At 49.8% G+C, this 14,880-nt stretch overlaps 1 protein-coding gene and 1 non-coding gene across 2 annotated transcripts; one reads left to right on the plus strand and one right to left on the minus strand.

Moving 5' to 3' along the window:
* Positions 1 to 271: 271 nt before the first annotated feature.
* Positions 272 to 433, minus strand: LOC128112316 (U1 spliceosomal RNA). Its single transcript, XR_008218944.1, has one exon. It is a non-coding gene; the product is annotated as a U1 spliceosomal RNA (small nuclear RNA).
* A 13,440-nt stretch (positions 434 to 13,873) lies between these two features.
* Positions 13,874 to 14,622, plus strand: LOC128111468 (immunoglobulin omega chain-like). Its single transcript, XM_052739728.1, has 2 exons — positions 13,874 to 14,010; positions 14,097 to 14,622. Exons 1-2 carry the CDS (start codon positions 13,965 to 13,967, stop codon positions 14,459 to 14,461), a joined length of 411 nt encoding a protein of 136 aa, XP_052595688.1. The 5' UTR covers positions 13,874 to 13,964; the 3' UTR covers positions 14,462 to 14,622.
* The last annotated feature ends 258 nt before the right edge of the window (positions 14,623 to 14,880 follow it).

Raw genomic sequence — 14,880 nt, forward strand, 5'->3', positions numbered from 1 at the left:
AGGAGCCTCTGCAGCCTCGATTCTCTCATATTTTTAATAATTTAACAAACAACACAGTTAAGAAATGGTCTAATGCCAGGTGTGGGATACCTCTTCTCCAGTTTTTGATCAGGGTGTCCTGGAACTTCCCCAAACAGCTTTGGCTCTGTCATTACTAGATTTTTCCTTATCCTTAAAACCAAGGATATTAACAGATGTTAACCTTGGTGGCTTTCAGGAGAAACTCTTGTCTCAGTATGTGAACTCTTTGATTTATTTATTTGTTTGTTTTTTGGAGAGCGCGAACGCAGTCCCCCACTACCATAGATTATGCAGTTGAGTTTCCCAAATTTGGGGAAATCGCAGGGGTCAACACACCCCAAATGCACTGGGTGAGCCTCGCCCTTGGGAAACCACCTGCTTGATCATGGTATCTCTCCTGCCAGGTTTGTGAGCTGTGAGCTCTTAGTGCACACTCATCAGTTAAGTGTTTGAGGATAAGCCATCAATCTGTCTTGCCTCAGAGACTTCCTTCCTATCCAGTGCATTAGCCCATCTGAGGAGGCTTACCCCTAATATGTCTACTTGTGATCCCAGTGCTTCTGTGGTTAAGATGGAAGGCAGAGACCAAAAAAGAAAACAAAAAACCCTTGGAAGCTCTCAGGCCAGCTAGCTTAACACATGCAGCAGCTAACTGAAACCAAAGCAGGTCTCCTTGAGTGAGGTGGAGGCTGGCAAACCTCTAGGGCAGGGGTTCTCAACCTTCCTAATGCTGCCATCCTAATTTAATAGTTCCTCACATTGTGGTGACCCCCAATTGTAAAATCATTTCCGTTGGTACTTCATAACTGTAATTTTGCCACTGGTATGAAGGACATCTGATATGCTACCCCTGTGAAAGGATTGTTCAACCCTCCCCAAAGGGGTTGCAACCCACAGGTTGAGAACCAGTGCCCTAGAATGTTGCAAGAAGGCAGAGGGGTCTCATTAAGGTCAATCAAGACCCTTGGAAGAGTGATAGTTGTTACACTCAGATCACAGGGACCCCCAAAAGACCACCACGGAGACTGAATCCCATATATAAAAGCAAAGAGCCTTTTTCTTAAGCTCAGAGCTTGGTCTCTCTGTCTCTCCAATGCAGCAGTGAGCAGAGAACTCCAAGCCTGGGTGGGGTAGGGTTTTTATCATAGCAGTGGTTGGGTTGAGGGGATTTCCAGGGTTCAGGACCCTGATTGGCTGACATTTGTCTAGGGGTGTAGATGTGTGTTGTGAATGTTTGGAATGTTCCCTTAGATACTGGTCCTCCCCTGGGTGGGGTCAGCTTATGGCTTTTTCTGGGGACCGGGTGGTACCTGCCAGTAAGCCTGTCATGGCAGCTGTGTGGTCCCCTGTTTGGGGCCCCCCCACAATAGGGTGTTTCAGAAGAATGTGAACAGGCTGTGATGTTGGCTGATTTGTCTGAACACACTGGAATTACAGAGTAGGGTGAGAGAGGCCCTGGAACACCCTGACGGATGCTCCGTTTGCAGAGAGCTCCTCTAGCTTCCAAAAGGCCCATGGAAGGGCCAGTTGGATCCACTCCCTGCCAGATCTGGGAGTGGAGGGTCCTAAACTTGCTCACTGGGAGGGAGGAGTGAGCAAAGAGGAGTCCAAAACCTGAGTGGTCCCTACCTGGTACTTGCAGCGGAACAGGAAGTCTAGCCCTCTGGCTCTGCTGCTGCTGGCTGGCTGTTGTTTCCCTCTGAGTGATGGAGCAAGGCCACACCCTCAAGGCCCCAGGTGCTGTGAATGAAGGCAAACCTGCTCTACATCTGAAGGCAGGGCTGAGTTGAACCTGAAAGGCCCAGAAAAGCGGGGAGCTGGGGAGTAAGGGGATGGACTGGAGGCATCTGTTGCTTCTCCTGGCAGTGCCCTCACAAAGCCTTGTAACTGTCGGGTGGCGGGGGGCGGCAGGGGCGCCTGGGGCTTTGCACTAGTCAGGCTCTCCAAAGAAACAGAACAGATAGAGCAATTATGTCCATGGGATTTATTAGATTGGCTCACATGACGCGGTCCAGATAGTCCAACAATGGCTGTCTCACACTAGAGAGGCCAACAATCCAATATTTGCTAAATCTGTGAGAATGGCGATCTCAGCAGTCCCATCTGGTGCTGAAAGCCTGGAGGTTCCCAGAGCGCAGCTGGCCTTCAGTCTGTCGGAATCCCTAGGACGGTGGTTCTAATTTCAGGGAAGGAATGGTGTGGCAACGAGATAGACGGCGCCAGTTAAGCCGTCAGTGTCAGCCTCACAGTTCTGGTTACTGTTAGCCATGCCTTCCAACTTGCCAGGCATTCCCTTGCCCTGCACTCCGCCCCAGCTCAGCATCAGTTGAAACTTCACTCGCTGGGCCCCCGAGTCTCATGCTGGGGATATCCGGTAGCCTGCCAACCAGCTGGCAGGAGCTGGTTAGAGGCAGCTGGGAGGAAAGGGGGCAGATCCCACGGCCAGGCTCTCCTTGCAGGCAGACTGGCACACTGCAGATGTGCAGAGCATAGCTCAGTCGGAGCTGCAGGACTTGTTGCCATGGTGCTCCCAGTGGCTGCCAAAGGAGGGCAGGTCCTATAGGGCAGCATGGGTGCTCCACCTGCACTCTTCAGTGAGCTGTCATCTCAGATGGTGGCAGTGAGAAAAGACAGGGCACAGAACTGTGATGAACAGACGCCCGGGAAGTCCTTCATCCCTGATGACTCAATGAGGCTGCGGCACAGGCTGCACCACCTGAAGGGCGGGAGGACACAGTGGCACTCATCCCCAAGGCCTGTCCTGGCCCGGATTCTCAGATCACAGATGGAAGCCCAGGACAGTAACAGAGCCCTTGGTGAAGAAGGAGGGAGTAAGACATGGCCCTAAGAAGGAGCCCAAGTGGGCGGCTCAGGGACTCACCCGAGCCCGATGATCTCAAAATGACCCATGGCTCCTTGAGTCGTCTTGGGGGAACTTCCACCTTTGCTCTGGGTCTGGTGGGAGGCAGGCAGGGCTGACTCAGGTCATTAGACCACTTAAGCAACAGCAGCAACACCTAGGGTTGAAAAGATGGCTGAGCAGTTGGGAGTGCTTCTCGCTCTTGCAGAGAAGAACCCACGTGGTAGTTCACAACCACCCTTAACTCCAGTTCCAGTGGAGCTGAAGCCCTCTTCTGACCACAGTGTACATAACGCACACACACACACACACACACACACACACACACACACACACACACACACACACAAAGTGTAAAAAAAAATGCCGTCACCCAACAGGTTGTTTCAAATAGAATGAAGTGACAATGTGTCAGTGAGACTGAGGAGAGTATCACATCTAAGAAAATGCAGGTCTCTAGAAAAGAGGTGAATTGCCCTTCAGAAGAGTTTTGCTTATTTATTTTGAGACAGGGTCTGTCTATGTAGCCCTGGCTGTCCTGGAACTCACTGTATAGACCAGTCTGGCCTCGAACTCAGACACCCACTTGCCTCTGCCTCCTAGTTCTGGGACTAAAGGTGTGTGCCACTACATCCAGCAGAATTTTGTAGAATTATAGGCTCATGGCCACAGAAAGCCACTGATAAGACTCTCAAGTGGGCATTCAGAGAGATAGCCACCATGCATAGCATAATGAAGGTTCTGAAGAGGCCCCAGTGAGGGTGGAGCAGGAGAGGGGTGGGAGCTCTAAGTGGGTTGCTCTGCCCTGGGTCATATGAGCTGAAGAGGAATGGCTGCCATCACACAGGATATCAGCTAGCCTAGGGAGGCTGGGATGTCAGCTAGCCTGTGGAGGCTGGGATGTCAGCTAGCCTGTGGAGGCTGGGATGTCAGCTAGCCTAGGGAGGCTGGGATGTCAGCTAGCCTGTGGAGGCTGGGATGTCAGCTAGCCTAGGGAGGCTGGGATGTCAGCTAGCCTAGGGAGGCTGGGATGTCAGCTAGCCTAGGGAGGCTGGGATGTCAGCTAGCCTGTGGAGGCTGGGATGTCAGCTAGCCTAGGGAGGCTGGGATGTCAGCTAGCCTGTGGAGGCTGGGATGTCAGCTAGCCTAGGGAGGCTGGGATGTCAGCTAGCCTGTGGAGGCTGGGATGTCAGCTAGCCTAGGGAGGCTGGGATGTCAGCTAGCCTAGGGAGGCTGGGATGTCAGCTAGCCTAGGGAGGCTGGGATGTCAGCTAGCCTGTGGAGGCTGGGATGTCAGCTAGCCTAGGGAGGCTGGGATGTCAGCTAGCCTAGGGAGGCTGGGATGTCAGCTAGCCTGTGGAGGCTGGGATGTCAGCTAGCCTAGGGAGGCTGGGATGTCAGCTAGCCTAGGGAGGCTGGGATGTCAGCTAGCCTGTGGAGGCTGGGATGTCAGCTAGCCTAGGGAGGCTGGGATGTCAGCTAGCCTAGGGAGGCTGGGATGTCAGCTAGCCTAGGGAGGCTGGGATGTCAGCTAGCCTAGGGAGGCTGGGATGTCAGCTAGCCTAGGGAGGCTGGGATGTCAGCTAGCCTAGGGAGGCTGGGATGTCAGCTAGCCTAGGGAGGCTGGGATGTCAGCTAGCCTGTGGAGGCTGGGATATCAGCTAGCCTAGGGAGGTTGGGATATCAGCTAGCCTAGGGAGGCTGGGATGTCAGCTAGCCTAGGGAGGCTGGGATGTCAGCTAGCCTAGGGAGGCTGGGATGTCAGCTAGCCTAGGGAGGCTGGGATGTCAGCTAGCCTAGGGAGGCTGGGATGTCAGCTAGCCTAGGGAGGCTGGGATGTCAGCTAGCCTGTGGAGGCTGGGATGTCAGCTAGCCTTGGATCTTAGCTCCTGGGGAAATAAGCAATTTCATAAAGACCAGTCCCTGAGTGTCATAAATTCACACACACACACACACACACACACACACACACACACACACACACAAAAAAAAAAAAAAAAAAAAAAAAAAAGATCACGGTCATGATATCTGTGAACAGATAAAACAGAGTATTGTTTAAGCTACAAACAACCAAACTCCCCATACCCATGAGAACTCATTGGAATGACTGCTGCTTCTCAAAGGCTTTTTTTCTATCTTTTAAGGTACTGGGGATTGAACCTGGGGCCTTGTGCATGCTAAGCAAGTGCTCTACCTTGAGCAAAATTAATAAAACATGTATGCTGTGTGTATCTACCTCAGACAGTCAGGTAAGACTGCTGTTATGGTTTGGATCTTAAATGTCCTCCAATGGCTGTGTTAAAAGCTGGCTTGCTAGCCTGTGGCATTATTGGGAGATGGTAGACCGGACCTTTAAGATGTGGGGCTTAAGGGAGGGAAGTTAGGTCACTGGTGACATGCCTTTGAAATGGGTGCTGGGACCTCAGGTCCTTCTTTGTTTCCAGGTGTCATGCAGTGAACAGGTTTCTTCCAGCACCTACTTCTGCTATGATGTGCCGCCTCATTCCAGGAGCAGAAACCGTGGACTGGAAGCTCTGAAACCAGAAGCCAAAAACAACCTTGTTTACAGCTATTCGTCACTGTAGTTTGTCATGTAACAGAAGGCTAACCACTGAGCAGGTGACACTGGAAAGAGGAAGCCTTGTTCTGGGAGGATCGGGAGAATGTAGGCAAAGGTCCAACAGTAGCAGATGGCTGGAGCCGGTGTGGCTGGAGCCGGTGTGGCTTAGCACCATGTGAGAGGAGCAGAAAGGGAAGGGAGATATGAGGCGAACCCTTCAGAGGATGGGGTGTGGTAGGGATCCTCCATGAAATGGAAAGGGAACAGAAATGTGTACAGGAGAACTGGGGGCCAAGGGGTCCTGATGGGGTGGGAAGCTCTTGCTGAGATCTGAGCCACAGAAGAAGAATGAGCTACCTTTTGGGACCTCGCAGTCCACTTGCTGCGGCCACCACTGACCACACACATGATCACAGGTGGAACCAGAAGGCCGCTCTGCAACCAACAGAGTTGGTCCGTCATTGTTTGAAACCGTAGTGTCCTGGGTGACCATGTAGGTGATTGTTAGGTGACACTGTGGAGAGCCACAACAGCCCAAAGCAAGGACACCCCCACAGCCCAGCTTGGTAAACTGTTGTAGAATATTATTGTAAGGTGTGTTACTTTTGTTTATGTTGCATTTGTTTGACTCTGTGAAGCTGTGTTACTGTGCCTGTCTAAAACACCTGATGGTCTAATAAAGAGCTGAATGGCCAATGGCAGAAGAAAGGATAGGCAGGGCTGGCAGCCAGGAAGTATATATAGAAGGAGAAATCTGAGAGAGGGATCTAGCAGTCAGAGAAGGGAGGACTCCAGGGGCCAGCCACCCAGCTACACAACCAGCAAGTCATGGAGTAAGATTTACAGAAGTAAGAGAACAGGAAAAGCCCAGAGGCAAAAGGTAGATGGGATCATTTAAGTTAAGAAAATTAAGCCAGGCTAAGGCCAGGCATTCAGAAGTAAGAATAAGCCTCCATGTGTGATTTATTTGGGAGCTGGGTGGCAGCCCCCCCAAAAGAACAAAGACAAACAGCAATAGTAACCCAGTGAGTTTCATTGGGTTATTACAGGAACAAAAATGACTCAAGGACAGTTGCTTCTCCAAAGCCCCCTGCAGCATGGGTGACAGCTCTGTGATGGGTCTGAGATTGCTCAGAGATTCACCACAATCATGACCTAAAAGACACCTACGTCTCTGCAAACCTGAGTCCAGGGACAGGAGGAAGGACCAGAGCGAGCTGAGAACAAAGAAGGCTTAGAGAGAGAAAAATCTGAGCCCTGGCTAACAAAGGGTGGAAAGAGCGGTAATGGCCCCAGCGGCCCCAGTGGCAGCCCCGGTCGGGCCACGGCTTTCAGAGGGCACCTAGCAGAACTGGTATGGACCAGAAGAATCTGTTTAATTAAAACAAAGCGTCGTGGAGGCTCCCAGCAAGGCCGTGGCCAGCCTTGGATTTGGGGACATGTGAGGCAGGAGTTGGGGGTTATATATGGGGTGGCCAGCGGGGTGGGGCGTGGGGGCTCTATTGCCAGCTGGTGGGTGGTGCGGGCTGGTGGCAGCCAGAGTTCCAGCCCTGGCTACAGACAGCGGACAGTGGAGAGAGCTGAGAGAAGTACTCGTAAGGAGCTGCTCATGTCCTCACTCTCTCTGTCCCTTGCTTGGTCTGGTTCCCATGCCCATAACTGAAAAAGGTTAATGGAGGCACAGAAACACACACAAGGAATGGAGACAGCAAAAACAAAGCCACAACCATAGGACACAGATCGGTGGTATTTTCTGAACTGAAGATTTTGACCCATTGTTTTAAAATTATTTTCAAAAATAAAAAATAACATAGCAAACAATCCATACAACATAAAACAAACAGACAAAACTATGATTTGGTGGCCACCTCCTATTTCCAGAACTGATTCTTTCAAACCCAAACAGGGCCCTCCAGTGTCCTGAGGGTCCCTCTGACTCAGGAATCAACACTGTGTTCAGCCTTCCCATGAGTCCCACAGATGCACTGCAGACAGAAAGGATCATTACCTACACCTCCAGAGGCTTTCAGATGCCTCCTTTTCAGTCTGAACGGTGAGGACATGTAGGTGGCCTCCTCCAAATGCTGGGCCCATAGGCTCTCTCAGCTCCCAGTATGCCAGAAGCCCTCAGGCTCCCAAGGCCTTTGTATGGATAATAGGGATTAGGAACTGGTGGCTCTCTCTAAATGCTGGGCCTGTCTGATTTTTCCGGCTCCCAGTTCACTGGAGCCCCAGGGCCCAAGACTGGTCAGAAGAAAACCCCGAATCAGGCTGAACACCCAGATCTCACTGGAACCTCCAAATGTTATGGGTCTGGGGTGGCTCAGAGATTCACTATAACCATGAATACATTTCAATAAGAAGAGACATTTTATTCAGATACCAGCACCAGGACAACACCCAAAAGCACTCCTAAGATGCAGCACCGAGCCATATGTTTTGGTTTTTCCAGACAGGGTTTCTCTGTGTAGCTCTGGCTGTCTTGGAACTCCCTCCGTAGACCAGGCTGGTCTTGAACCCAGAGATCCATTTGCCTCTGCCTCCGTCCAGAATGCTAGGATTAAAGGTGTGTGGCACCACACCCAGCAGAGGCTAATTTTAACATATATGTCTTGAAGTAAGCAAGCTTGATTACCAAAGTAGGAATAGTGGCTAATCTTATGACTTGTTATCTTTCAAGAACAGCAAAATTTTCAAGATCAGTCAATTTTGAGAATAGTCTTCAACATTTGGGAAAAGGGTTAGTGGGCTGACAAGGTACAGCCTATACAAACGAGGGTTTTACATACTGTGACATTTTTGTTTCATATATATGTATATCTTAAGCATAGTAAATAAACCTTAAATGTAATGTTAGCCATCACAACTCAGGAAAGCTGGAAACCTGGAGCAACTAGCAGGCAGCTCAACAGATTGGAGAATGTCCTTTCTACTGGTCTGGGCCTCTTCCAAGCAGCTCTGTGTGTTTCTCAGCAGTTCTCACTGCTTATACAAGATTGGGGATGGAGGGACCTAGTGAATCTGGTTAGTTTCAGGAACTACCTGAAGGTTCTGAGTTGTTTATTCTTAATCCTGAAAATTGAGAAAGACCAGTTTCAAAATTTTTGAGCCAAATTTGAAGCAAGCTTTAATTAGACACTGGCCAGGATGATGGACTCAGGCCAGGTCCATTTCCGGGTTCCCAGAAATGGCAACGAGTCACTTTTTGCTGAGTCTTACAAAGGCACAATCACAATGCTGCCATATTTCCAATTGGGTCCAATGAGGCAATCATATATTCATACGTATTTCCTGCCTGCATACCTCCCGTTTACATCCATCCGATCAGGGGCAAGCATAATCCCGACATAGTTCCTGCCCACATACCTCCCACCCACTTGTGATTAAGCACATCCAGTACAGAGGGATCAAACACACACAGAACAAACAGGAACTTATTCTTAACTGTCTTAACTGCAAACAGAACCCTTAACCTGCCAGGTCTATTTTTCCTGTTTTGGTCTCACATTAACTTGCAAGATGTATTGTTCTTATTCCTGTTTTGGTCTCACGTTTACTTCTGGAGTCTTAAGGAGCCTCCCGTTGAAACATCCTGTGACTGAAGGAGCATCCCTGAAGGATGGAATGTATCAACTCACAGGTATTGTTATACAACAATGATAAAAACCGTCTACAAAGTATCTGCAACTGGGCAGCAGGGTTGAATGGGGTCCTGGTAGCCTGGGGTTCTGTAGACCTTGAAGTCTGTATCAATAACCATGTTTTGGTCCAAAGAAGGGTTGTATATGGGAGGCAGAGCCAGGCGAACCTCTGTGAGTTTGAGGCCAGCCTGGTCTACAGAGCGAGATCCAGACAGGCACCAAAACTACACAGAGAAACCCTGTCTCGAAAATACCAAAAAAAAAAAAAAAAAAAAAAAAAGGTTGTATATAGCCTGGGAGAAGTATAGAATATATCCACTCCACCAAGGTGTCATACCTGACTGTCTGTGAGTCTAACTGCTGGGTGAGGCCATGGCTGAGAGGACAGAGGTGGGGAAAGGCTGCAAAGCCAAGAGAATGCATCAGTCAACAGTGTGTGACCCCTTCCCAACCCAAATATTTCAGGCGCCGGAACCATCTCCTGTAGGGCCTAGGAGGCTCCAGAAACTTCCTCTCACACATAGTATCCACTTGAAACTAGTTTTTCCAGGTGGGTGTTGTGAGGCTGTCTTAGTCAGGTTTTCTATTGCTGTGAAGAGACACCATGACCACAGCAACTCTTATAAAGGAAAACATGTAATTGAGGTGGCTTGCTTACAATTCAGAGATTCAGTGTATTATCACGATGGGACATGGCAGCATGCAGGCAGACATGGTGCTGGAGAAGTAGCTGAGAGTCCTAGGTCTTTTAGGCAACAGGAAGTGGTCTTTCTCATTAGGTGTAGCTTGAGCATATATGAGGTCTCAAAGCCTGCCTCCACAGTGACACACTTCCTCAAACAAGACCACATCTACTAATAGTGCCATTCTCTTTGAAGGCTATTTTCTTTCAAACCACCAAATTCTACTCCCTGGCCCCCAAAGGCTTGTAGCCATATCATAATGCAAAAATGTATTCAATCCAACTTCAAAAGTCCCCATAATCAGCCGGGTGGAGGTGGCACATGCCTTTAATCCCAGCACTCGGGAGGCAGAGCCAGGTGGATCTCTGTGATCGAGGCCAGCCTGGTCTACAGAGCGAGATCCAGGAAAGGCGCAAAGCTACACAGAGAAACCCTGTCTCGAAAAACAAAAAACAAAAACAAAAACAAAAGTCCCTGTAATCTATCACAGTCTCAGACTTATTTAAAAGTCTAAAGTTCAAAGTCTCTTCTGAGATTTATGCAATCTCTTTAACTGTAATCTCCTATAAAATAAAATAAAACAAACCCATCACATACTTCCAACTTATAATGGCACAGGATATACAAAATCATTGCAAAACATAGGAAGGGAGCATAGTGAGGAAATACTGGATCAATGCAAGACCAAAACCCAGCTGGGCAAACTCTAAACTCTGCCTCTCCATGTCTGACGCCAAAATGCTCTTCAGATCTCCAACTCCTTTCAGCTTTGTTGACTGCAACACACTTCTCTCTCAGGCTGGTTCCACTCCCTGTTAGCAGCTCTCCTTAGTGGGTGTCCCATGGCTCTCCAGTATCTTGGGGTCTCCAAGGCAATTCAGGCTTCAACTTCGCATCTTCACACAATGGCCTCTCTAGCCTCCATTCAGGGACACCCTGACACCTGCCTGGCCTCAGCAGCTTTATTCCATACCCCCTTTCTTCTATTCTTGACTCTAAAGTCAGAACCATGAGGCCAAAGCTGCCAAATTCTGCTGCTTATTGGGGCTGGAACATGGCCCCCCTTCAATTACATCTTCACCAGCTTTCTGTCCTTCACTGCCTAAGCTTTGCTGTCCTGAAACTGGATCTCTAGACCAGGATGGGCTCTAACTCAGAGATCCGCCAGCCTATGCCTTCTGAGTGTTGGGATCAAAGGTGTGCACCACCACACCCAGCTCTAAACTTTTCTTTAGTTCCTTTTTACAAGTTGGAAACAGCTGGGTGGAATCTTGCCCACTCCCTTTATTCCATTTCTTAATCCGTTTATCTCCTTGAACACAGGATTTTGCTCCATTCCACTTCCTGGTGTTCCCTTTCTCAATCTGTACATTTTATATTTTTATTTGCTCAGCTTGCTGCTTTTCATAAATCTTCATTAGAGTTAACACTAATAACCACATGACAGAGTCTACTAGGTTGTTTTGAGATTTCCTCTGCCAGTGGAATTACACTTGATCTTAGCCAAAAGGCCGAGAAGCGATTGCCAGTGGAATTAATCCAAAACCCTTCACTTTAGCCTCAGGCAGACTCTTCAGATAAGGACAAAAAGCAGCCACATTCTTCACCAAAATATCACAAGAATGATCTCTGGCAACATACTAAAATTCTTCCCCTTTGAAACCTCTTGAGCCAGCCCCCACAGTTCATTAAATTACACTCAGCACCACTGTCTTCCATGTTCCTATTAGGATGGCCCATTAGGCAGCACTTAAAGCATTCAACTGCTTTTCTAATCCATAGTCCCAAGGTCCATATTACTCTAAACAAAAACATGGTCAGGTCTATCATAGCATACCCCAGTCCCTAGTATCAACTTCTGTCTCGGTTAGGGTTTCTATTGCTGTGAAGAGACACCATGACCCCAGCAACTCTTAAAAAGGAAAACATTTAATTGGAGTGGCTTGCTTACAGTTCAGAGGTTCAGTCCATTATCATGGTGGGACATGGCAGCATGCAGGCAGTCGTGGTGCTGGAGAGGAGTTGAGAGTTCTCCATCTTTCAGGGAACAGGAAGTGGTCTGTTTCACGGGGTGTGGCTTGAGCATATATGGGATCTCCAAGTCCACCTCCACAGTGACACACTTCCTCAAACAAGGACCTGCCTCCTAGTAGTACCGTTCTCTTTGGGGGTTATTTTCTTTCAAACTACCACAGAGGGTCCTAGAATGAGGTTAAGTCTATAAAAATAAAGTTGAGACGAGGGCTTCCCGGTGGCTGAGTGTGGGTCTTGGCTCCTCTTTTGTCTCAAGGACAAGGACAACCACAGGTCCTCTCTGAGAATCATCAGGGATCAGAAAGCTCCAATTGTGTCAGTGGTGAGAGGGCTCAGAGGGCTGGTGAAGTGTCGGTGTTCACTAGTGGGACTGTCTCTAGCTCTGATAACAGGACCTTTACAAGCCGAACACACGGGTGGGCTGCTGGAGGCAGGAATGAGTCGATGAGTGAACAACATTCCCCCTCATCCTGGGACTCAGTACCCAGTGGTTCATCCCCTGTCTCCCAGGATGTATGAGGAGGAAGGAGCAACAACAACAGGTCCTAGACATGGCTACAGCCATGACTGGACAAGGCTGGTAAAAGTGCCTGTGTCCACAGAGGCCTGCCCCACCCCTTTGGCAGAGGACGATGTTGGTCAATGAGGTGGGGGAAAGATTAAGTTCCAGCCTCTGCCCAGCTGATTAGGACTGGTGACGTCTGTTCCACGTTAGGGAGAGAAGGGGCATGGGCTCATTTGAGATGTGGGTGCCCACCATCATTTGTGACTTGCAGACAAGGTGACTTGCTCAGTGTTACCCAGTGCATGGGATTCAAGGGCCAGGAAACTTCCAGCTTTTTGTCGGAGAATGAGCATGTGGGAACGGCTCTTGGGTCACCCTGGAGTCCCTTCTGGCTACGGTTTGGATATGAGTGTCATGTACTATTCACAGGCTGAGATACTAACTCCCCAGGTGATGTGGGGAGGTGGGGCCTTTGGGGACTATAAGTTCTTTATGAAAGGGCTTCAGAGAGCTCCGTTTACCTTTTGCCACGTGAGGTCAGAAGGAGAAGGCACTGTCTGTGAGCCAGGAAACGAGCCTTCAGCAGGCAGAACTGGCCGGAGCCCTTGGACTCTGCAGTTTTGGAATGTGTAAAATAGGAATTTCTGTTGTTATTAGACACCCAAAGGATGGCATCTTGTACTGTAGCCCACCAGAGTAAGATGCTTCTGGATTCATTGCCTAAGGCTGCAAGGGATAAGGTCCTGCATGCTGAGTGGCTGAAACAATAGAACTGGTCCTCTCATGTCTCTGAAGCTGAAAGTCCAAAGGCAGGTTATCACCAGGCTCTTCCTAAGGATTCTAGAGGAGGACCTGACACAAGATGCCTTGGCATAGAGATGGAGGCCTTTTCTTGACGTGCCTCATCAACAGCGTCTGTTCAATTTTTCCATTTTCACAAGGACACCAATTTACTGGCTCAGGGTCCCATCCCTGGTCTCATTTAAGCTTAATTACCTCCTGATAACTCCTGTCTGGACATAGAGGCCCATAGGAGAACACAGCTCCAGCGTGTGAGTGAGGTGTAGTTTACTCGGTAGCAGGCACCCGTGCAGTGGGCAGAGAGCAGAGAGGGCAGGAAGATACGCCCCCTGCTACTTTTTCTTTTTAAAGCTGCTTTGTTCTAGGACAGAAAGACCCAAGTTGAAGGCTCTTCAGAGCTTAGAAGGCATCAGAGCACCCCACTCCCTCTGAGACCCTGGTTTCCTGCTGTGTGAAGAGGTGCTTTTATGCCCTGAGGATGCATGCTCTTGTCCCAGTTCACTAGGCATTTAAACGTGAACAAGAAATCTTTTTCTGAGAGGCTCAGCTTCTCAGGGGAGTTGAGGTCACTCTCCCTCAGGGAGACGAGTCCACCAGCCAGCTCCTGGGTTCTGGTCCACAAGTTTCTAGCAGGTGCTTCCTCGCAGTATGCTTCTACGGGACAAAGGCAGAGCCACCAAGGCTGCCATCAGACCATTCTGGTAAGTGACCTGCAGAGCCCAGAAAGCCTGGGAGGGTGGTGAGCAGGGACCAGCGGTGCAAGGACCCTCTTCTCAAAGCAGGGAGGAGAGCGTTTCCCAGCTGGCACGGGCCCCAGGAGCAGTGGCCGTGGGAAGCAGAGTGCTGCCGGTCATCAGCCATGGCCTGGACTTCCGTCCTGCTCATGCTGGTGGCCCACCTGGCAGGTAAGGATCTCTTGGGGCCCAGAGCCTCCTGGCCCCTCCTCTTGCCTTGCTCTGCCCCGGTGATGGCCACAGTTCTGTCTTCTCAGGTTGTGGCCCTCAGCCCACGCTGCATCAGCCACCGTCTGCCTCTTCCTCGCTTGGAACCACCATCCGCCTCTCCTGTGCCCTGAGCAGCAACCATAACATCAACATTTACAGCATTTACTGGTACCAGCAGCATCCAGGCCACCCTCCCAGGTTCCTGCTGAGATATTTCTCACGCTCAGACAAGCACCAGGGTCCCAAGATACCCCCTCGCTTCTCCGGATCCAAAGACATGGCCAGGAACCTGGGGTATCTGAGGATCTCTGAACTGCAGCCCGAGGACGAGGCTGTGTATTACTGTGCCATGGGGCTCCGGAGCCAGGAAAAGGAGAACTGGATGGAGAGGGAGAGAGGAGGAGAAAAGTAGTTTACAGATTCGAAATCCCAGGCTCTGGAGACATTCAGACCCTAAACTGAAGGTGCCCTTTGCTTTGCTCAGTTAGGCTGATATAGGGAGGAGGGGTAGAGCATTGGGGCTTCACAGAGCCAAGAAGATGGAGCCATTCAGCTTTTCCATGTCTTGCAATGTTGCTGTGAGCCCCACTGGAGGCTGGATTATAGAATTAAAGCTGTTTTTCTGAGTTAGGCTTGGCTGGTTTGTGATATCAGAACCAATGTCATAACTGGCCAGTCCCCAGAACCTGACTAGTCATTCTCAGATGGGCCAGGCACCATGAACAGCATACTCATTATGATCACGGGTAAGTGGATGACAGAAACATCTTGGAGGGGGACCTCCTTGCCAGGGACAGCGTCTTCTATTGTCACCCTCACAGTCATAGAGGA

Source organism: Peromyscus californicus, unplaced genomic scaffold, assembly GCF_007827085.1.
Source record: "Peromyscus californicus insignis strain IS unplaced genomic scaffold, ASM782708v3 Scaffold_16__1_contigs__length_79575227, whole genome shotgun sequence".
Classification (NCBI taxonomy): Eukaryota; Metazoa; Chordata; class Mammalia; order Rodentia; family Cricetidae; genus Peromyscus; species Peromyscus californicus.

Bases quoted from the DNA above. Each gene is read 5' to 3' on its own strand.
- LOC128111468 (XM_052739728.1), top strand. From the start codon at position 13,965: ATGGCCTGGACTTCCGTCCTGCTCATGCTGGTGGCCCACCTGGCAG. The intron at 14,011-14,096 runs GTAAGGATCTCT...CTGTCTTCTCAG, and splicing joins GCTGGTGGCCCACCTGGCAG to GTTGTGGCCCTCAGCCCACG.